The sequence below is a fragment of the Misgurnus anguillicaudatus genome, chromosome 12, assembly GCF_027580225.2.
Source record: "Misgurnus anguillicaudatus chromosome 12, ASM2758022v2, whole genome shotgun sequence".
In the NCBI taxonomy this organism is placed as follows: Eukaryota; Metazoa; Chordata; class Actinopteri; order Cypriniformes; family Cobitidae; genus Misgurnus; species Misgurnus anguillicaudatus.
In genome coordinates this window covers 31,982,320-32,006,347 of record NC_073348.2, presented here as the reverse complement: position 1 = coordinate 32,006,347, position 24,028 = coordinate 31,982,320, and the positions used below count along the sequence as shown (strand labels likewise).

General features: G+C 36.5%; 1 protein-coding gene across 6 annotated transcripts in view; it reads right to left on the bottom strand.

The window, feature by feature from the left end:
* rxfp2a (relaxin family peptide receptor 2a) overlaps positions 1–24,028 on the bottom strand; it is a 102,049-nt gene that overhangs the window by 12,940 nt on the left and 65,081 nt on the right. For all 6 annotated transcript variants that reach the window (XM_073874396.1, XM_073874397.1, XM_073874395.1 and 3 more), the window contains 5 exons: positions 22,329–22,400; positions 9,503–9,574; positions 8,675–8,746; positions 8,096–8,167; positions 3,766–3,840 (listed from right to left, as the gene is read on the bottom strand). In XM_073874396.1, the coding sequence (XP_073730497.1) occupies positions 3,766–3,840; positions 8,096–8,167; positions 8,675–8,746; positions 9,503–9,574; positions 22,329–22,400 (363 nt within the window). The remainder of the gene's footprint in view (positions 1–3,765; positions 3,841–8,095; positions 8,168–8,674; positions 8,747–9,502; positions 9,575–22,328; positions 22,401–24,028) is intronic.

Below are 24,028 nucleotides of genomic sequence, written 5' to 3'. Positions count from 1 at the left end.
GAAAAGCAGCAATAAATTTAAAGAAATACATACAAAACTAACTTCAAGGACATGATTGTTTAAAGCATGCGCCTGCAACAACAAATATAAATTAACCAAGAGTTATAAGGACATGACAGCTATATTAATAATCTTTGTGATTTATACGTAAAGCCTCTGGCTTGAATTTTTCATTCTGTCAACATGGAAGTAAATGAATCTGCTGGTGTTGCTGATAAAGTGGACCTTCTCTCAGCACTCTCAGTCTAGACAAGCAGATGGCAAATTGTCAATCAACAGCGAGGATTTCTCACAGTTTCCCAAACATCTAAAATCACGGTGGCCCTGTTGATGTCCATTGTCCAGCTCTCTGTGAGCTGACTATAATTACTGCAATGAAATCCTCAGAGAACGTAAAATGCTCATTATGGCAGGAGAGATGCTCAAAAACACACAAATAGCACTGCGTGATGATTTTAGATGTAAGTCAATCAAGACTGAAACTTAATGCTACGTTTACACCAACCGCGTTTGAGGCGTCAAAATCGCATTTACCGCACATAGTTTGCTGCTTGAACAGTTAAAATGAATTTGCGCATCTAGAGCGAAGTAGACGCACGGAAAAAGCAAGCATTTGACGTGCGTCAGAGGCAAAAGCCGCTTCTTGTGGGAGGGGCAAGTGCTATGCGGTTGTCTGTTTGCAAGATGACTGATGTTGATTGTGCATTTATTGAGAGAGTTACCGGTTTGTATTTGGTAACCTTATTATAGGGGGAAAATAAACGTTGTGGGTCGAAACCGCCACGTGTCTCAAAAGTGAAATGTGTATTACAACTTACCAGGTTGCCCAATGTCCTCACTGACACTACCAAGTGAGGTCCTTTTTATTCCTGTCTCTATAGAAATAAGAACTTGTGTCTTATAGCTCCAGGTGACTGCTTTGGACAATATCAAGCGTTCCTTAGGGTTGAATGAGTCACTCCGGGCGGGGCTGCCACCGCAGCAGCAAGCAGGCTCGTGATTGGTTAACGCGGCGCGAAATTTCGCCAAAGTTCAAGTTTTCCAAATCGGGCTTCAGCCACAAATTCGCGTCAAATGCAAAATGCACAAAAATGCACCATTCGTGCATCTGCGGATTCGCCTCTTCCGCGCCACGGCAAACGCCTCATTCGAGCCGCGAGACCTCCAGACGCACGTCAACGCATCTTCACAGCGACTTAACATTGAAATCACTCGCGCTTCACGCCTCTACCGCGGCTGGTGTAAACGCAGCATAAGATGTTATGTGTTTTGGAGCTGCATGGTTTTTAGCTGGTCTTATGTGGTTGTTAGTTGATGGTAGAACATCTCTAGACTATAAACAAACAAGCTACATAGCTGGTTGTACAATAGTAGCTACCTACGAGTATAAATAAAGTAACCTGAACCTTGAACCACATATAAAGGTGCTTCACGATGCCATAGAAGAATCAATTTTGGCTTAATGGTTCTATATAGAACCGTTTAATAGAACCATTTTCAGATTCTTTAGATTATAAAAACGAATGAAATTGAATAAAAGATTGTTTAAATAACTTCTGACTGAATGATTCTTTTGGAAACCAAAAATGGTTCTTCTTTGGCTTCAATGTGACTTAGTTTTTGTGCACCTTTATTTTATTTGTATCAGTCTGGCTTGAGACTAAACTGACTTCTGGAGCACCTTCTACCACCGCTGTGCGGATTTGGCAGCCTGGAAAGAATTCAAGGATCTGTAGCTAACATTGTATACATTATTTTGCACAGTAACCTTACCTCAGTTTAACTTTTGATATGCTTCAGCTATGATTTTAAACTCGGTTATTTATTGGCTTGTTATTAAAAATAATCTGCTCTAGAAGGACTCTGTTGTTATTGATTCTTTGTGGAAGTCTACCAGAAGTTAAGCTTGGGCCACAAATGCTGTTTATTTATGTTGTTGCCGCTGAAACGTTTATGAGAATAGTTTTATTTGGAAATCTCTGGTTGGTGTCATCTGGATTTAGATAGGATTTTGATGGGGTATCAGTTGATTTGTCTAGATCTCATGGACCATCAACTCAGTTTAATGATTCTTTTACCTTGTTAACATTAGAATGACCTACTTAGATAAACCAGAGTTTGAACGCCAATTTACTAATGGACACATGTATAAACACATGTACATAAACACACCCAGACAGTAACACAGCTGACTGTACCAGACTGTACCAGCAAACCTTACCAGATCTAATAACAGAAAATAATAATAACTGTAAAATACTAATGATATTTACTTTAAATTGGATGATAAAGAAATGTTTTTGAAGTTAAACTCATAAAATCTCAGTAGGTACTTTAAAGGGACACTCCACTTTTTTAAATAGGCTCATTTCCAGCTCTCCTAGAGTTCTACACTTTTTTTACCGTTTTGGAATCCATTCAGCCGATCTCCGGGTCTGGCGGTACCACCTTTAGCATAGCTTAGCACAATCCATTAAATCTGATTAGCATTGCGCTAAAAAATAACCAAAGAGTTTCAATATTTTTCCTATTTAAAACTTGACTCTTCTGTAGTTACATTGTGTACTAATGGCGCTTTTCCATTGCATAGTACCCATAGTATATTTGTGCTGCCTACTGCTGTGACATCATACAAGTAAGAGCGTCGCTGTACATTCCCATACATTTATTTATTCTCAGTCCGCCACAAAATTAAAATTGGCCACCACAAATAGATGTTGTTGCATATCGCGTTTATCACTAACTCTGTCTCACATGACAGTTTTTGTATAAACACCCGACCCGTGGCGTCAGTCGACGGCAATCTGCCGCTGAGCCTCATTGAAGTTGCATTTAAGCATATAATGCAGATGTGTTCATCGCAAATGTTCCGCCACAAACTGCAAGTCTGGAAAAAACTGTTATGGTGTTCCTGAATCTCAACATGTGGATGTTTTTCATCGCTAAAAGGGAGTTTGGGAACTTATAGCAGAGCACAGAGGACAACATCGAGATGCACTGAGGTAAAGCTTTTACATTATAGCGATAACGCTGGTAGTGACGTTTCTCTCAGACCAATCAGTGATCTACAGTGTTTTTGCGTCACGTTTGGTATCAGGTCGGGTTGCTTGGAACCCCAACCGAGGTGGTACGAAAAAAAGTATTGGGTACTATGTACTGCACCCAGTGGAAAAGCTCACAAAAGTAAGCTGACCCAACCCAAACTAAACCAAACCGTGGGGTACTATGCAATGGAAAAGCGGCATAAGACCCGCGGAAAATTAAAAGTTTTCATTTTAAAATTAAAAGTTTTAAAATTAATATTTAAAATATTGAATTAGTTTTAAATTTTTAATTAAAATGTAATTTTCCGTCGGTCTTAGTACATGATGTAACTACAGAAGAGTCAAATTTTAAATAGGAAAAATATCGAAACTCTTTGGTTATTTTTAGCGTGATGCTAATGGTCTAATCAGATTCAATGGATTATGCTAAGCTATGCTAAAAGTGCTACCGCCAGACCCAGAGATCGGCTGAATGGATTCCAAAACGGTAAAAATCAAATGTTTAATGTTTAGGTGAGCTGGAAAATGAGAATATTTTCAAAAAAAGTGAAATGTCCCTTTAAGTAAATGTACTTGGGCCAAGGGGGTATCATCTGACAAAATTTTTTGAAAAATAACTACTGAAGCAAAACCCATACTAATGTATTACAATGCAAAGTATATGTATGATTTATGTGTTTGTAAAACAGTTTAGAGACAGAAAAGGGCAGAAAGTACTCACAGCCAGCTGAGCACGGGCATGTGCTGACAAAGACTCGATTCAGGCAACCGCATCAGGGTCGTGTTTACCATAGATCTGAAATCAACACAAAAAGTAAACCTGAAACTTCAACATGGCGTCCACTGCAGATTGTTACAAAAACAGCCTTAAAGAAACCCCTACAGTGCTTCCAGATGCGACTGAATCGGTCACAGAGGGAAAACATAAAAGCTTTCTGCTTCACTAGATGTGTGCTGATGACAGGTGTCTCTTTTTACAAGAATAATTAGTGCAATAGATGTTGTGCTTAAAATTAGGTCTTGTAAAAACCAGTGCTTAATGTTAATTAACTAACTAATAAATTAATAATAAAATATGCTATGAAAAAAGGTCATGTGTTTAGTCATCAAATAGCAGAACATTAACTTTAAAAACAAGTAATACCAAAATGAGCTTATTATGCAAATGTAGAGAACAATTTGATCCGCGCTCATAAATGCAAGATTAATGGAGTGCTTGTTATGCGGGCGGACACCTGTATAACTAATTCGCAAGACGGAATTTTAAAAAGATCATTAAAAACACACCGGAACGAACAATCATTTTACATACAGTATATTTTGTTGGGTGCCTACCTTTCTCAATTTTAAAATACTACCGTTCCAGGACTCAGAAGAGAGTGCTACACTGATACAGACAGATAAAAATAATGCTCTGTAAATATAAACTCCGGCAGGCTTTCGCATGCAATGGCTAAATTGCAAACAGAGCCGAAGCCAAGCCACTGGAAACAGTTCCAGAGATCAACCATCATCATTTTATTTACTAAGGGTATCGAAAAGTCAGCGAACTGAAGAAAATATTTTGGGCAAGCGTGTAATCTCATGAGTTCTGGGATAACTTTTGATTCATATCTTCTTTCATGAAATGTAATCTCGTGAGGGATTATTCTTTGCTTTTAGTTAGGAGAGCATGATTTTCATTAAGGTGCAGGAAGACGAATAATAAAAAAAAATCCATATCTCCCTAAAGAAAAGTGCTGGTTCAATGACTTCATTTTATTCAGCAAGCGGTGGGTGGCAAAACAATGTAAAACTCATTCATTCAGTGCTCTGAAAAAAGTCTCGGAATTTCATTAGGAATTCATGCGTATTCCTTTTTGTGTTCCACCGATGAAAAAGTCATATGGCTTTGGAACGACATGAGGGTTACGAACTGTTGACAGAATTCCTTAAGGTTTATTTACTGTTCTACTTTAGTTAAGAAAACACTTGGTGCACACTGAAACTTAGCATGGAAAACTCATTATGATGAAGTCGAACGAGGACACATCGAAAAGACGCAACAGGCAGAGAACTTTGAAAATGTGATATCAAGAGGAAATGCAGAGTAAAATGAAGAGAGGTTAGTCACGGGAATAAGTTGCGCTAGTTTTTTTACTCTAGTCAATTTTGGCACAGCGTTTATCACAAAGCGGCGAGACATTTCCTCTGAGGACATTTCCAGAAATATTAAAGACATTCTGATGAAGGCTTATGATAATGATTTTCTTACTAACAGTACAAAGGCCCTCAGACCAACCTGTATTTTCTGTGTCTTGCAGGTACAGAATGTGTCTATGCACGATTGAACCAAACTGATCCGAATGGTCAGATTCCTTATTTTTACGTATGTTCAACTCCAAAAAGCTTACTTGAAACCAGAAAAGCATACAATCAATGTACCGTCGAAGCCATGATACTAAAGCCATGTGATCAGTATATTTTAATAGTGACAAACTATTTACATAACTTTAACATTTGTGTATATGGAAAAGATAATGGGTCTAGTACACAACCCTGTGGAACCCCCGTATTGATAACAATACTGTTAGACTTAAAAGACCAAAATTTTAAAAAGTTGAGGTCCGTCTTTTAGGAAGTCCTTGATCCATAGAACAAGAGTTGAATTACCTGACTCTGAAGACGTTCCAATAATAAACAGATGTTATCTGTATTAAAAGGAGTCATAAAATCTCTACCTAAAAACCTGAAGAGTGAGTTCAGAGAGTCCAGGTCACTGAATCCAAGAGAGTTAAACTGGCATCCTCAACACCCCATTTTGGCCTGTAAGCAAACTGTAACAGGTCCAAATACTCAGCTACCACCCTTTATCATTCGAAAATTAGATCACTAGATCACTTAGATCGCTATGTAAACAATGAGCTACCTGCACATTTGTGTTTACATTTCCTTATCTGTAATTGATGGTTGGATGCAAATGTGTTGCTAAATGCAGGTGTGCTGAGCACCTTTGATATCTAAAACGGTAGCGGGAATTGAGCCAGTGCAGGTGTTTAGTACAGGGTGTCCCAAAGTGGGGTTCTGGGAAATTGCTGAGGGTTCGCGAGTTGATGAAAAAAATCCAACAATTTTAATTAATTCATAAAATGACAGTTAACACTACAAAAACTGAAAAAGTTAACAATAATTACAGTATGTAAAATACTACTGATAATAACATTTAAACAGGTGAAAAATAAATGGTTTTAAAGTTAAAAATGCAAATGTGCTAATAAATTATGGTAATATTTTACAATAAGGTTCATTAGTTAATGTATTAATTAACATGAACAAACCATGAGCAATACATTTGTTACAGTCTTTCTTAAATGTTAGTTAATAGAAATGAAGCTTTTTAATTGTTTGCTCATGTTAGTTCACAGTGCATTAACTAACGGTATTAAGATTTTAATAAAGTATTAGTAATTGTTGAAATTAACATTAACAAAGATTAAGAAATGCTGTATAAGTGCAGTTCATTATTAGTTCATGTTCACTAATGTAGTTAACGAATGAACCTTATTGTAAAGTGTTACCTAAATTATTTATATTTACTTAAAATGGTTTAGTAAACTGCAGATAATACATAAATGATTAAAACTAGAAACGTAACTAAGTTTGCCAACATTTTTTTTACATTTACTGTACCTATTTTACAGGTTGTGTTATGTGAACAACATCCGCATCTTGATTACATCAATGAGTCAATGACAAAAATAATGGCTTCTATAAACGTATTTTTAAAACATTCTTGCATTTTTGAGTCCAAAACAATGCGTTTAGACAAGTTTAGTTTGCTGAATAACATTTCAATGCAGTAAATGCATTTTTTCACGGGTATTTTGACTTACCCATTAAAAAAAATGTCAGGTGGTACAACCACCTTTTCAGCTAATTCACATTGAAGAGGCTTCTACTCGGATGCCTGTATAACATTTCTGTGTGCTACCAAGTTAATAAATTTAGTTTTTAATTACTATTAATAGGTATTTGATGAAATAACATTTTCCTTGTTTTCCAATGGTTGTACCACCTGACACAGAAAGTGCACCATTATTTTTCATTACACACTCAGAAATAAAGGTACAAAAGTTGTCAACTGGGACAGTACCCTTTCAAAAAGGTACACCTTTGTACCCAAAAAGTGCATATTAGTACTTCAAAGGTACATATTGGCAGTTCAAAAAAACATATTTGTACCTAAATGGTACATATTAGGACCTTTTATAAAGGGTACTGCCCCAGTGACAGCTTTGTACCTTTATTTTTGACAGTATTCGAGACAAATCTACAAACCTTTTATTTCAGCCACAAGGATCATTTGGGGCATGGGCGTCGGAAGTAAAAAAATGCTGAAGTAGTAGATGCCATTTTCTTGTATTCTGGTGCCTTAATTAAACAATTGCTTTTATAGCCTAAAAGCTTTGTTTACCTTGCTGTGTCACGGGCATGTAGTGAAAGTAAAATGTAGTTAATTTATATGGACACAGAATGAGCCAAGTGGAATAAATTTAAGGGGGCAGCAACGTGGACGTCAAGGTTGTAACCAAAACGCGGAACGGAGTTTTAATTATCAGAGCATTTCTCTAGTAAAATGGATTTGACTGACGGCGCTCTGACAAGTAAACAGGCATATGTGCTAAATTAAAGACGGTAAAGAGGCGGTCTTAAAAGTGGGTGGGTCTTGTCATGGATGATGACTTGGGATCCTCTGAATGATGCAATGTCATGTTTACTACTGTTACCATTTGTTCACTTTTTAGTAAAAGGTCATGTATGCAGTTGTACCACCCTGATATTTAAAAACATCCAAATTGTCGTACAAAGTTTTTTAATTATCACATCTTTAAAACTATTTATATATATATTTGTGGATTTTTTTAAAAAATATAAAATAATGAATAAATAATTTGATAGCAAAAATAAACCTTGACATTTCTCCCAAAGACAATAATTTAGAGATGAGCTGATTAAATGAAATGGCACAGTTAAGTAAAGGCATAAAAAATTTTCAGGAGCGAGACACTTACAGAAATGTCAGAGACCTCAATCCGATGAAGGTGTTGTGGGAAATGCTTTTAACTGGATTGTGATCCAAAACTCTGGGGACATTACAAACATCAAAGAAATGTTAAGCAGATGAATAGTGTTTGAATGTCAGCTTTCAAGATTTTAATACAGATACAAGTGTGACAAATTTGGTCACAGGGCATGAATTAAGAGAGATGGAAAATCTCGGTGCATCTTGTGACAGCACCTTTTGTTTTTTCTTTGTACTAAATCTGTCCAACCTGCGAACGCGTTGGCAGAAAACCACCCAAGTCAGTCTGTTTCTTTCTGCAAAACTATGCTGACTATTTTAGCACTTTCTATAAAACATCCTGTACGAAAGCTTTAGCTAAGTGTTTTTACATTTACAGTTTCAAAAGAAAAAACTTAACAGTGGCTAGTATAGATCATTTTTCAATTTTATCTGTAACATCTCTAGTATCTCTTATTAAAATCTGTTGCACCCGGTACAAATGTTCTGCAATTCATATCTGATTCAGACCAATAAGAAGATAATTTCCCTTATTTAATCTGTTCAGTGTCTTGTGTTGGATACTTACAGCCAGTCTAGCTTGTGTAGATCCCTGAATACACCAGGCCCTAAATAGGTGATGTAGTTTTTGCTGAGAAACCTGCAGAACATTCGACATTTAATTAGAGAGACAGACTTAAAAAATGACGAACAGCACCATCCGCCTGTCAAGGTTAGACATTAAAATGTCGAAAAGATCGATTTACTTGCATAAAGGTAATAAATGGCCCTATTAAAATTCGAAACGATTACGAATACTGCAAATCCCATTTGTGTCTCGCAGACTGTGGTCCCTTTGAGATGCATTTATATCATATAAATACAGAGTGAAAGAGATATTATTCCTGCTTTAAGAAAATTATAAGAAATCCATTAATTATTCAGTCCTGCAGGAGTTTACCTAATGATATATGGCATTACAGCTCATTATCTTTCCAGAATTCAGTTTTTCTTGTCTTCCAGCACATTTTTCTGGCATCAAAAAGGTATCAAAATCTTGGTGAAGGAAAAACAATTAATGTATGCTATGTGCAAACAGTTCTTTTACACTTGTCAAATGTGCCTTTTCGACTAAAGACCACTGTGGTTTACACCTACACCACAGAAGAAGAAGAATTACTAAACACATACTGCATCTCATATGTATTTTTTGTAATCTTAGACCATCATTTCGCATCCGAGTTCAGTTGGAAATGTCTGAGCACCTCTCCAATGAATAAATACTTTCTGCTTTAAATAGTGGTCGAGCTGATGCTTAAAATTCATAAGATTGAATATAAGATATTAGGCCAATATCACTAAAACAGATTTAAAATTTTTGGTTTGAAGTTAAAAACGCGAAAAGATAACTACTCACAGTTTTGTTAGATTGATAAGTCCACTGAAGGCACGGTTTGACACCACCTGAATGAGATTGTTCTGAAGAAACCTGTTTTAAAAGAAAGTCTAAATGAATAAACACTTAAAGCTTTGGCATGTTTCATAGGCAATTTAAAAAAAAATCTAAATCTGCTCTGGAATTGCTAAACAGTTAATATTGGTTATTGCTACCTAGTCACTATTTATTTATAAATGTTTTAAAGCTACAATTTGTGCCCAGCCCTGAATATTATTTTTGGAAACTGACCACAGTTTGAGCTGAAGCTTTAAGTAGTATAGTTTGTTTTATTTACATATATGTCGAATGCATAGCCTTGCAAAGCATAGTTTGACTCATACTTTTAACGCAAGGGCATTGCATAAAAATTGAATATTTCTCCTCCCTTGCATACTAAATACTTTGGTAGTATGCACACACTATTCTGATGATGAAATTAGCGCACTGTACACTGGCTTAAAGGCAGGATAGGCAGGAATTATCTAAAAAACTTTTTTACAAAATTGTTTAAACTGACTTTATATACCAATACATAATTAAAATGTAAGTACTCTGAAAAAGAGAGTATAAAACTCGAGGGTCTGTAGACCTTTCACGACTGTTTAAACACAGCTAATTATTTTCATTCGGGACGAAACAAATGATTGGCTTGCGCGGCTATCACTCTCTCGCGACCATAGCACCACCCCTGTTGCTACAGGATCTGCCCACACGTGCGCACACCCGATTGATTTGAACGTGCACGAGGCACTCTAGGAAGAGCAAAAGTATGGTAGAGAAAGAGCATTCAGAACTCACAGTACCCGCATATCCAGTCAGCGAAGGCAAACGAGGGAAAAAAAGGAATAAATGAAGAAATCAAACGAGAGTAAATATCGTGTGACTTTTCCTCGAGTCGACGATGCGGTAGCAGTATTGTCTCCGGAGAGTAGTCCTCATCAGAGTCAACAATGCTTTCATCATGGAAACTCTTACATGCAAATCACGGTATATGTTATGAATCTTCCACGAAATTCACCTTCATCACAGTGTAACTGACGGTAAGAAAAAAACTTGTATCAATGCGACCTGTTTTTAGCTTTGTCTTATAAATATAACTAGCTCGTTTGTTACCGAATCAAACCAAATATATTTTAAACTTTACCAGTATCGATATGCTAGCTTAATAGTGAGTACTTTATATTTATAGTGATAAAGGTAGGTGTATTATTACATGTGATTCGCACGTTCATGTGTTTTGGGGCGTGGCTTTAGAAGAAGCCCAGAAGGGAGGGAGTGGAGTGAATGGAAAAATTAGCTGTGTTTCAAACAGTTGTGAGAGGTCTACAGACACTCGATTTTTATACTCTCTTTTTCAGAGTACTTACATTTGACTTATGTATTGGTATATAAAGACAGTTTAAACAAACTTGTAAAAAAGTTTTTAAGATAATTCCTGCCTATCATGCCTTTAAGGCTGAAGTATAGTAAAATTTTTACTGTATTTTTGAAATTCTGCATACATTACATGCATAGGTCACGTATGCGCCTACAGGAGAATGTAATATGTAGCCCAGGAGACGCATTGCGGACTATACTCAGAGCTTAAAGGGTAGACCGTCCTGAAAAATTATGGGTTGTATTGCAAGCCAAACACTCCAAAGTGGAACAACACTGTGCTACCCAATAAAACTATATAGCAGTTGTTTGTGAAGTCCACAGGATATCGCAGAGAACTTGGCTTAATTTATAATCCAGTGGGTTCTCAGGAGAAATAGTGAGTATTCCCTTTACAATCTTTATTTTCCAAATCCCTTTTGGCACCCAGATAGTCCAGATGGTGACAGCATTCATGTGAAGGGAGTTCTTTACAGAGTTGACTCAATAAACTTTGAACAAATCGGCAGTTGCTAAAAAAAATACAAAGTCTAAACTTAACTTTAAAGATACTGGAAATATATATTTATAAATAATAATTTTGCATAATTTTCATATTTTTCTATCAAAATTGCACAATGAGAAAATGCTATGAAAGTAAAATGGGTTTAAATGAAATGAAATGTCTTTTAATTAGGCTTATAAAAAGTAAAAAGCTGTCATTTCAGAATCCCTGGAAGGCTACTGAGCATACTTTTAATAAAAGCAAAAAATTAGATGAAATAAATCTGTAAGAAATGAAAGAAAGAATAAAAACTCAGCAATGATATTACGGAAAAGCTCCATAAGCTGGCAAATCCTAAAAACATCCCTGGCATGATGCTCCTGTTGTCTGTTCTAGATTAGCGGCATGTTTAGAAACATTATTGATTTAAGAGCTGATCGTCTGCAAGGATTTAGGGTTTATTATGGAATACAATTCAATTTTATTGTGCCTATGAGAAAAAAAACCTTTGTATAAACCAGGGGTGCACACACTTTTTCCTACCGAGGGTCAAAAATAAAACCTGACTGAGGGCCGTGGAACCAAAACTAAATGTTCCTGTGTTATATTAAATTTAAAGTTGCCCTGATTTTCCTAATTTATAACCTTTGATATAAACTAAAGCAGACGCTGATCAGGGTTAAGTGAATGCCCATAGTCATAAGTGTCAACACAGTGTATCATATTTGTGAACGTAATTTGCTTTTGACAGCGCAGCTTTAAAATATCTGTGCACGTAATGCACGATTTCCCAATGTGCTTGCCCAGAGGAAAATTTATTGCTCAGTGGTTGCTTTTTCTTAAGCTCAGGAGACTTAGTCGTGGGCTCTCGTATATCCCACCATGTAGTATAAACAGAGTTTCAGATGTAGAGACAATAAGATTAGAGACATATGAGAAATATTTGAGAGAAAAACGTTAAAACTGCAATGCAAGAAAAGTTAAAACGTTCTGCAATCTCTTTCAAGACCCCATTAAAGGAATATTTTATTGCTCAGAGATTGCGGTTTCTAAGATCGCAAGAGTCTTTGTTTTTTTTCACCTTAAAGAGAAGGACCATAAGTTTAGCGACAGTAAGGGAACAGTTGCAGGAAAGTACCTTAGCTGGGATTTAAACTTGTGCTGCCGGAGGTGCTGCTGTGCCTCGATGTTAATATGCTGCCCACACGACTATGCATCTACAGCAATTTCACTAATCTTAGGGTACTAAGGGTGGATTATTCTCTTATACGTCTCATTTTGGTATCAGCTTTGCCTTCTGGTGCCAGCTGCATAAATTTAGCATAATTAACTTAAAAACCAGTTTGACTACTTATAACCAAAGGCCAATCAGTCAACTTTCCAATTCAAATTACATAGATGTAACTTTTCTGTAGCTGACTTTAAAAAGTTATTACCAGGATTAAAAAAAACTGATGATGACTAACTTTAAGACTAGTCTAAGAAGTGTTTGCAACTGGTACCAGTACAGGGACGGACTGGGACCAAAAAGTGGTCCTGGAAATACCACACTGTTAAACCTGAGGCTTTGACTCTCTGTTTTTGTGTGTCAGATCTGAGGGTGAAGATCTCTCACATTAAGTTTTATAAATCATTATCGATGATTTGTAAATTTACTGAAAGCTACCAGAAAAGCCAGGTAACCAAAGGTGTGAACGGACTTGCTAACATGAGAAGGAAACACAGGTTTATTTATGGATACACTGTTTTTGGATATATTGTCCAAAATCAAAACTATTTTTGTCCAGACAAAAGGGAACAAATTACTCACTTACTCACAAAATCTCTTTTTCAAAGAAAACATAAAAAAATCGAACTAAAACACAGAAAAGCATTAATGGTGGTAGCTTTAATAAGACTTACAAAATCGTATTAACACAAACTTTGCCCTAAATGTCATTTTATTACTTTTTTTATTACTACGTGATGAGTTCTGCCGCCGTGTGAATACTTCCATTCCAATTAAATCCATAATATACACACATTTATACTTTATCTTATACTATATGCTATAAACATCTGTTGTTTCTATTTGATTGACTGACAGTTACTGCAGCAATAGCGTTACATTACTTATAATCTAAATAACATTATTAAATTAAAACAGCAAAATTCACCTAAAGTTAAGAAGTTTGCATCCCTGGATTTGCTAATTATCTGTATTTTTAAATATAAGGATGCATTTTCTGCAAATGCAGCTTTGAAACAATATGCATTCATGTGTGCTACAAGTACAAACGCTCAAACATAGTGAACACAAACTCACGCCTTCTTGTATTTTATTGGTTGGAATTCTGCTTAGCTCTGTTACTGTGGGTTCACACCAGATTCGAGTTCAACGATTTGCGCGAGTAGAGTCAATGGAAAGATGCGATCAGACGTGCCCTCGCGTGGGGCAATGCGAATGACGCGCTATGGGCGGTGCGTTTACCGCAAAAACACACGCCATTCGCCTCAACTCGAGCAAAAAATTCACATGACAGGAAGTTAAATCCCAAGGAATCTAGAGCAAGTAACACGATGCCCCGCGTTTGGTGTGTACGTAGCATTACTGTGGGTTTACACCAGCCACGTTTGAGGTGTCAAATACGCGTCTAGTTCGCCGCTTGAACATTTTGAGTTTACTCGCTTCATTCGCGCGTGAAAGCCGCGCGTAAATTTCTAGTCATCGACACATTTATGCGGAAATTCGCGTCATAGGAGGGGCTTCTGCAACTCGCTTCGTGTAATCATGTCACTACTAGAGCAAGCCTCTGATTGGTTAACGCGGCACATTTTTCTGCCAAAGTTAAAATGTTTCGCGCCACGAGACCTCCAAACGCGCGTCAACACGTCTTCACATTGATAAAACATTGAAATCACTCGTGCTTGACGCCTCTACCGCGGCTGGTGTGAACGCAGCATAATGTGATTGGCTGGAATTCGCGTTCGTCTTACGCTACTTTCACACGGGGCGAATGCCTTAACGCTTCTTATTTACTTTTAATGGATGATGTCATGCGTTGCCAAACTGAATTGTGGATCCGTTAACTAGAGCATGTGTTTCAGTCACTGTGATTGGCTGTTGGCCAAGCCTTCCGTCAAGCGGTAACGCTTTCCCCCCGTGTGAATGTAACGACTTCTTTCATTTGATTGGTTAAAGTTCTTGCTCAGCTATGTAATTCGATTGGCTGAAACAGAAAATCCCGCATTCTTTCATTTTGATTTGTCAACATTTTGACATTGATGTGCTCTGTTAGACCGCGGCACTAAGCGATTGTGTGTTTTGAAGGAGGCAGCAAAGACAGCAGTGAGTTAGTGGGTTCAAAGAATAAACACAGTATTGTAATCGTTATTATTATTTTTCTATAACTTGCTTGCATAACAGCGAACTGGCCCACATTGCTCCAGATTACCAGTTCCCCCCTGCATCCACCGTAAGCTCTGATCAGGTATATTTTTAAAAATCCCACATTAAAAAACAGGGTCTGGCACCTCAGGCGTTTGCCAGAATTGCCAGATGGCCAATCTGCCCATAGTCCCAGATGTTTTAGATGTTAATTTAGGAGAAACTTGTTAAATTTAACATTTTTACTAATATTGTAAATACTGAAACTATCATTTAAATAGCATTATACATTTCAGAATGTCAAGGGTTTCTCATTTGTATCCTCAAAGTCCAAAATTAAATATGCAGAACATATTTCAAAATTTTAGACAAGTTTAAAGCGATATTCCAACCCCATGATTTACGCACCCTCAAAGCAATCCTAGATACACATCCATCATTTTTTAGACTAACACATTTGGAGTTATTTTAGTAATTGTCCTTGCCCTTCCAAGCTTTATAATGGTGGAAAACAGGGATCAGGGAACAATTTCTGACTTTAAACCTAAAAAAAAGTAATTTACTGAAGTAATCCACAGACTCAAAGGAGATAATTAAGGTCTTTAGCGGGTAATCGATGCGATTTTGTAAGAAAAAAATCCATATTTTAAACTTTAAACTATAAACTATAATAACTAGCTTTCGGGAGCGACCCCGTCTTGGATATTTGACTGGACTATCCCTTAAAGATGTAATTGAAGCTGAGATGCGTTATGGTTGTTGCATAACATTTTTGTCCTTCGTTTAACATTGCAAAGTTTGGCTTGTACAGCCCATTTGGCTTGCATGTAAAAATAGGTCATGATTTCCTTTTGCAACAAAACACTGTCCACACTAAACTTCAAATTTGACAGTGCGTGTATTGTGTTTGATTGACATGGTGTGGATGAATGGCATGGAAGCTGCCCATGCAGAGGGAAGATAAAAGCTTTTAAACATCTCAAATGATTCTTTAAGACATAAATAAGGTTACTTTAACATCAAATGGAGACCTTTGATTAAGTTTATAGCTAGTTAAAGTTAATATCTAATTTCATAGACTCAGTAACAGCAGCTCTAACTGTGGGTTTACACCAAACGCGAAGCGTGCAATCGCATCGCGTTGCTCGCTCTAGATTACTCGCGGGATTTAACTTCGTATCATGCTAATTTTTCGCTCGAGTTGAATATTTTTAACTTGGGCAAAGACGCGTTTGAGTCGAATATCACGGGTTTTCACTCCAAACGCGCCACCCATATCGCGTCATTCGCATCGCCCCACGTGAGGACGCGTCTGATCGCGTCTTTGCATTGACTTTGTATGTAATCTAATCGCGCAAATTGTTGAACTCGCATCTGGTCTAAACCCACAGTTAATGTTGACACCCCAAGACTTCTGCCACAGATTTTAGAGCTCTGATAAATTCACACCGAGATCTGGAGAGTTGATTGTATATTCCTTGTAAGTACTAGAATTATCTTATTATCTTATATTATTATATGATAATGTGTTGCAACTGTAATTCAATAAATGGCCTCTCTCTGAATCACACGATTGAAATGTGGCAGAAGTATAATGATGTCAGCTGGCACTTTCTCTAGGGCCCAGAAGTGCTGAAAAATTTAAGTGCAATTTAAGGGTAAAATTGAATGAAAATCATCTTTTGGATTCAGAGGATTTCTCCGGTCTGTAAGGGACACGCTGACCTGTCGAGAAAAAAGCGGAGCTCAGTAGCTCTTACCTACATTATCAGCTATCAGCCTGCGCTCTCAATGGTGTGAAAGGGAATTTAGCAATGGCAAATACTGAAGCATTGGTGAACATGCTGGGAAGAAGTGTGTGCTACTGAGAAAGAGTGAACTGATCTCTCTATAAGCTGATAATATTAAAGGGATAGTTCACCAAAAAATGATCATTTTGTCATTATTCCTTTACTCCTTTGAAACCTTAATGTCTTTCTTTGTTCTTCAGAACCCAAATGCAGAGTGTTGCCTTTCATTCAATGCAGATTATCTGTGCCTGAACTGTTGTTTATGTAAGGAATAATTGACATGGGGCCATTAAATTATAAGAAAATAATGGACACCCAAGGTGGTTATGCAGCACGATGTGAAGTGGGTGTGCATTATTTTCAATTATACAACAGTTCTTTCTGGTTCTCGAATCGGATTGGCTAAGAGCTATGCGATATTCTACTGATAAGGGCACAGTAACCGCTTCACCTTTCATATCATTCCGCCACCTAGTGAATGGAGGTCCTTTAAACAGGCTCATCTCTGAATGGAAAAACTGCACGCACACACGGACACGCTGTTTTTAAACACTCTTCGTGTGTCTCATTAGTTCACTAGCTCGTAAATCAATCTGTGAATCCCAATCGGAAGTGATTGTTCCCTCAAAGATCAGCGCTCTTGGATGTTACGTTAAACTTAATGGGAGTAATGTCTTGTCACATCGTGTGGACGATTAACACTTGGAAAGAGGAATGTAAATGCAATCTCTCTCCACAGAACGCGAAAACACAGTGGAACTGCAGGTAAGCACCGCAGCTTTTAAATGTGGACATTGATCATTTACTTTATCGTGACTTGACTATTAAAACATGTTATGAGATATCGCCACTCATATATTTATAAGCAGCATGCAAAAAACATCTGTGAAACTGACAAGAACAAAGTCTAATAATAGTCGAGTGCTCGTATCGCGTTAAGATTAAATGGGAAAGCAATAGTAACATTATATAAGCATAGTTTTATTAACTTTTACCGCCAAAACAATAACAACACAAAAGACACTAAATATGAATAAGAAACCAAGTAATAGTTTCATCATGAAACCAAATACCGCTGATTTGATCTCATTTTTGACCATCAAACACGAAAGGGCCAACATCAGAGCCAGGGAATCCCTGTCAGAGATGTAGCCCAGAGAGGGCGGTCGTCAGCGGGGCGAGTGAACACTGACGTCCGTTAATGCTCTGGTTCTCATACGCACCGAATCTTACTAAGCAAACGTTCAAACAGGCGCTTTCTTTAATAATCGACTGCAGATTTAAATATAATACATATATATTCTCGACGAAACTAATCTTAAAACTACACTTTGTGACCAAGAAACGATAATATAAAGAAACGGCTATTCCGTCCATTGAGTTATTATGAGATTCAAAGCAGCCGAAAGTGTTACCTGTCATTCTGGCCGTCCTCAAATCCGTGGCGGAAGAAAGTAGTTCCCAAACAAAGGGGCTTTTAAAATAACTCCGTTGTTGTTTTCTAGTTTTCTTTTTTCAAACGTGTGCCATCGAACTGTTGGTGATGATATAGAGCTATATCACACTCCTACTCGAGCGATATTGCTTAAATAAATAATTCAAAGGACCGGAGTCAATTACTCCTCTTATACCACGGTTACCACAAACATTAGACATTTGACAAGTTAGGTGTGCGGTTATCAAAAAATAATGCATACCTGTTATCTCAACCAATCATTTTCATCACAAAAATGTCAAGCTCTGGCTTGTCATCTCAGTTTCTGACTCAAACTGCTCCCACACAGGCGTGTGCGCATAGAGTGCATAATGTGACTACGTTTAGTTCAGTAGATAATTTTTTTAAATCAAATTAATTAAACTAAAAAAGTAACTTGCATTACTTTTTTGAAAAAGTAACTGAAATATTTATGTGTACATTTAAAAAGTAATGCGTTACTTTACTCGTTTCTTCAGAAAAGTAAAATTATCACGTAATGCACGTTACTTGTAATGCGTTACCCACAACACTGGTACTGAATACTGTATGAAAGGGCTTATCAACATTTATGGATGGATTTTATTGGTTAAAAAATTTAAAAGTTTAAAAATGTTGTCTAATTGCAACAATTGACATTTCAGTTCCTGTCAGTGTTGCCAGGTTTGCGGTTTTCCCGCACAATTGGGCTACTTTGATAATACAGTTGCGGGAAAAATTTCGGAGCCTCGAGTTGCCTTTTTTGGGCTAGTTTTATAATGTGCCGCGGCCTCGAAAATGTTTATATGTAGACTTAAATTAACGTTTTTTATTTTCCTAATGTGCACTAATCCCATAAGCAATACCCATCAATCCAAGGCCCGCTGCAGCGTCAGGAAGTCAGTGGAAAATTGAGTGGAGGGGCGTGTTTTGCTCTTAATATCACGTCAGAAACAAGAAATTACCTTACGTAAGGAGTTACGTCTTTACTGAGAGGTTATTTACAGACCATGTGAACCCTTCTTTGTATGATCTTTTCAAGTTAAATAAAAAAATGTAAATACAGAGATAGTATGTTAAAAGGGCAGAGTTCATACTGTCTCAAAATGGCACGGTTAAGTACACTTAGATGTTCTTAAGATAATCTTAAGAAGTACTAAAGTAGAATTTTCTATATTTAGAACAGAATATTGTGTGAAATAGAGCTGGAAAGTACATTAAAAGCAATAGTAAGAGTTTATTTTACAGACTTTTGTTGTAATACCGCAGTTTTCAACTGTGATTGGACAAATGTAAAAATAGTTATCATTCCTTTTGGGCGGGTTTTAAGTTGTCATTGGGCTGGAAATTTTTCTTGGACCTGGCAACCCTGGTTCCTGTTGTCCAGGATGCATCAGGACTGATTCACTTCTAAAATGCAACGTGGTCATGCTCTACTGAATGCTCTGTATAATGTGATTACAAAAATTGAATCACTGAAGAATTTGGCTTAAAATATGGTCCATATCAATTCAAAATGGCAAAAGTGTTAAAAATCAAATGCTTAAGGAATGTAAAACTCAGTAGTGCTACCGTGAACTGCTGTAAGAGCAACTGCTATTCCGTTTGGCCTAATTCAGTTTATAATGTATAATCCCTACAGACATTCCACAGACAATCCCAAAAGCCCCATATACTGCCGACGGTCCCTCGTTTGGTTGAAGTGTAAAACTGATCTGTAGTTTCAGAAGTTTATTTTATTTCATCATCGTTTAAAAATCATAAATAGTTAAAAGCTTGCATGGCTCCGGCTGCAAGCCATCATCCATTAAAAATATTATGTGTAACACAAACTTCGAATTTTATGACTTGAGTATCAGGTTTAAGTACTTCATGTTGAGCCTCGGCTGAACAGACATATGTGTATTCAATTGTTTATGACTTTATTCACGTATGCCACCTTTGATTTTGTTTCAAACTAATTCAACGGTACTCATTTATAATACTATAAGGAATTTGCACACTCGGCAGGGTTGAAAGTTCTGGAACAGGTCGGTAAACTGAGAGCAAGTGATCTGCCTCTGAGTGTGATTTACAATACTTAAGAGTCCTAGGGTGGTTACCAGTAGTTCCCTGCACAACTTGCTTGCCAAGAAAGCAGTTTTCTGCTCTGGTCCACATATTCTGCCTTTGCTTTAAGAGATGCTGGATCAGGAAAAGTGGTTTTCCAGTATTAAATCCACCTGGCATCTACAGTACATGCCATGTGAGTTGATAATAAATAGGCTGGTACTAAAGGAAATCGATTTATGAGGGGTGTGCGGGACTTGAGAAAATCCTAAAGCCGTAATCGCACCGTGCAGTTAATGTTTGGTTTTCTGAATGGACCCTCTGTCTTGCATTGACTACCATTCTCAATCTTTATAGACCCTAATTGTCTCAGGTTTAAACTACCCAAATGTTTATGTATGCCTAAGGTGATAGGGTGATTTGTTTGTTTAAAGTGGAAGACAGACCGCACTGGTTATACCCACTTATAGCATTAAGAGTTTAAACAATGACGATTCACACCATCTAAAAAGCATTTTGTATGTTTTGCCAATTCAGTAAAGAGCTTTATAAATGCAAGTCATTGCTTTGGCGTATACCAATAAAGGCCAATTATGAGTTGTAATTTATTTTGGACTTGAGGAATGGATTCCTCTCGGGCCCGATTCAGAAATGTTCCTGTTGAGGACGTATGTGTGATTTCACAGCACGCATTTGTGACATTTTTATAGACTACAGTAGATGTCACTTGATCCTCTAAAAATGAAGTGTGGGTATAAACCGTATAGGCATTTTAGGCGTCATCATTGACTTATTCTAAGCTGTATTTTCACAGCACACACAGAGAGCAAACACGGACTGCCTGATGCGTAATACAAACAGAAATTGCAACTGCTGAAACGACCAGTTTCAATTTTGACTGTGGCAAAAGGTCGAGTGCTTTTTGCCTTTTAATTGGTGGTTAACAACCACCAATTAAAACCGTTTTATTTATTTTTAAACTAGCAGTGTAAAAATATCCAATATCTAAAACTACTATTATTCAATTTAATTACATTTTATTCATATAGCGCTTTTCACAATTGTTTAATTGTTTCAAAGCAGCTTTACATTAAAGGCAGGGTATCACATTTAATCTTGAAACATTTTTAGTTATGCTGGTTAAAAGTCTCCTCACATCCTGATAGCAATCACTATGTTAAGTTGTTTAAATGTATTTGTAGAAATGTATGTCATCCGTGAAAGGCGTAGCACCAAAAATTTTCAACCAATCATTGATCTCGGTCCAAACGGACATTGCCTTTTTTGTCCCTCATCTGTAAGCGTAATTTGAATGCCACCGCGCAGCCTGTTCACACAGACATCATACGTCATCGGTGTACTTACGTGCCCTCACCTCCCGTCTGTAAACTGAGGGAGAATGGCAAACTTTTCTGCTGAATTGACAATTTGCACAGGAGCCACAAAACAAAAGACGTCTTTTAAAACAACAACAGCAAAAACTGCCTGGATCAGCAAAGAGCAAAAACCCAAATTAACATCGGTAACGTTACTGCTTTACCACAAGATGCAAACAGCTGCAGGAGGCAAAGGGTCTGAAAGGGCCGTTGCACTGTTTATTTTGGTAAGGTAGGTATGCGATATTTTTGTATTGAGATGGATTCAGATATTCTACTTTGATGAAACATTGTGTTTGCTTATGAAATTTGTGTTCGAATGTGTGCTTTAAAGGTGCAATGTGTAATTTTTAGGTGGATCTCTTGACTAGGGGTGTCACGATTCTCCAAATCAATTCAATTACAATTTCGATTCTAAGGTCATGATTCGATTCAATTCTCGATTTTTACTTTTTTTTTGCAAGACAAAAAATTCTATGCCATTAATATTTATTATTAATATTATAGTTTCACATTAACATGCACATTGCATGCTTTTCCTCGCATGGGGGATGACCGCACAAGTTTGCAACCCATAATAAGACTAATCTCCCTTAGTGAATTTCTCAGGGCTGAGATATTTTGGTTTATCAAGCTAAAAATTTTATAGCATCCATAAATTTAGGTGTCAGTGGGAGATGCACACAGGGGAGTAAAAAACCGTTGAGTGACCCAAAATACATTGGGAACTTCGTCTTAATTTACAGCGAGATGATGTTAGTACAATAGGAATGCTTGTTTTTCCAACTAAAGTTAAGAGTAACAAAGAATAGTGATTCGGTATATATAAAGTGAACTGATTTACATTCATGTCTGATACAATGATAATTCATGATGGTCCACTTTCACACTTGATTGACTGGTACTCACAGTCTCTGCAGTTGTGTATATTTAGAGAAAACGTAATCATCCAGCTTTCTGATCCGATTGCTCTTCAGAGACCTGTTAAATCATAAACAGAGCTGCATTACTGCCAGAGCCATTAAACGGTTTGTTCATCCAAAAATGATCATTCTGTCATCACTGACTCATCTTCAATAAACTAAATCGTTTAAAGGATCTTCAGGCATGTTCTTTTCTATGTAACATGAAAAACTGTTTGATAGCATTGTGTGAGCTACAAAAAAAATCACTGCTTAAAAATATATCCTCTCAAATTTAGATTACATTAAAATACTAGTTCACCCAAAAATGACAATACTCTCATCATTTACTTACCCTCATGTTATTCTAAACATGTATGAGATTCTTTATTCTGTTGAACACAAAAAAATATATTTATAAAAATGATGGTATGCACACAGTTGACTGATAGTAGAAAAAACTAATATTATGGAATAGGGATGGGACGATTACCGGTTACGATTAACCGTGATGTCCTGACGGTTAGTATTATCGTTTAAAATTTTATTATCATTACAACCATGTTTGATTACCATGATTTTGAAAACTTGCAGTAAATCCTGTCCATGCAGATCAGTTTGACGCAGGCGCGCACATGCAACATTGTTTTTTGCACAAGGCGGCATTTAAGGGATAATGTATTGTATTCATTCACAGTTAACTTATTAGACAGATTAAACAGATTTTTTTTAACCACAGAAATAATTTCAGGGACATGAAATATTAAATTGTGATTTTCAAAAATAAAAAAACTTTTTTATTTGTACTTTTTTGTTTTCAGTGTGTGTATTAGTTCTTTTTGAACATTTCAATCTCATTTGAACAAAACCACGATAATATTGATAACTGTGATAACATTGTCACTAAAACCATGATATGAAATTTTCATACCGTCCCATCCCTATTATGGAAGTAGGGATGCATAACGATTAATCGCGATTAGTCTATAGCAGAATAATAGTTTTTGTTTACATCATATATGTGTGTGAACTGTTTTTAATAATTATGTTTATATAAATATCCACACATGCATGTTTAATTATAAGAAAAATAATAAAATATATATTTATATATTAGGTATTTATATTATATATAATATAAATTATACATAAATATACAAATGTACGGAGCCCCTAAGGGGACATGGAGCAAAAATGAAATAAAGTTTAGTTTCGCGTACGCACGGAAAACTATCCCGTTTAATTTGGCGATAGATTTACGTGCACATGCTAAAGTTTTACGTGAACACGTCACCTTAGGGGCTCGGTACTATACACATGTATATACACATGTAAACATTTCTTAAATATGTGTGTGCATTTATGTATATAAATAAATATCTATATATTATTAAACAGTTCACACACATATATGATGTAAACAAAAACTTTTATTCTGCAATAGATTAATCGCAATTAATCTTTATGCATCCCTATGGGTACCATTAACTGGGTGCTTACCATAATTTATTGTATTAAAATAATTATTAAAAAAATCTTTATCTTAAAAACTTATACTGATTAAAAACAACATGAGGGTGAGTAAATTATGACAGAATTAAAATTTTGGGGTGAACTACCCTTTTTTTTTTTTGCATTTTTTTGGAAATTAGAGTGAATCACCACCAACATTTGTTACATGAAACGACACCACAAAAAATCTTCGTT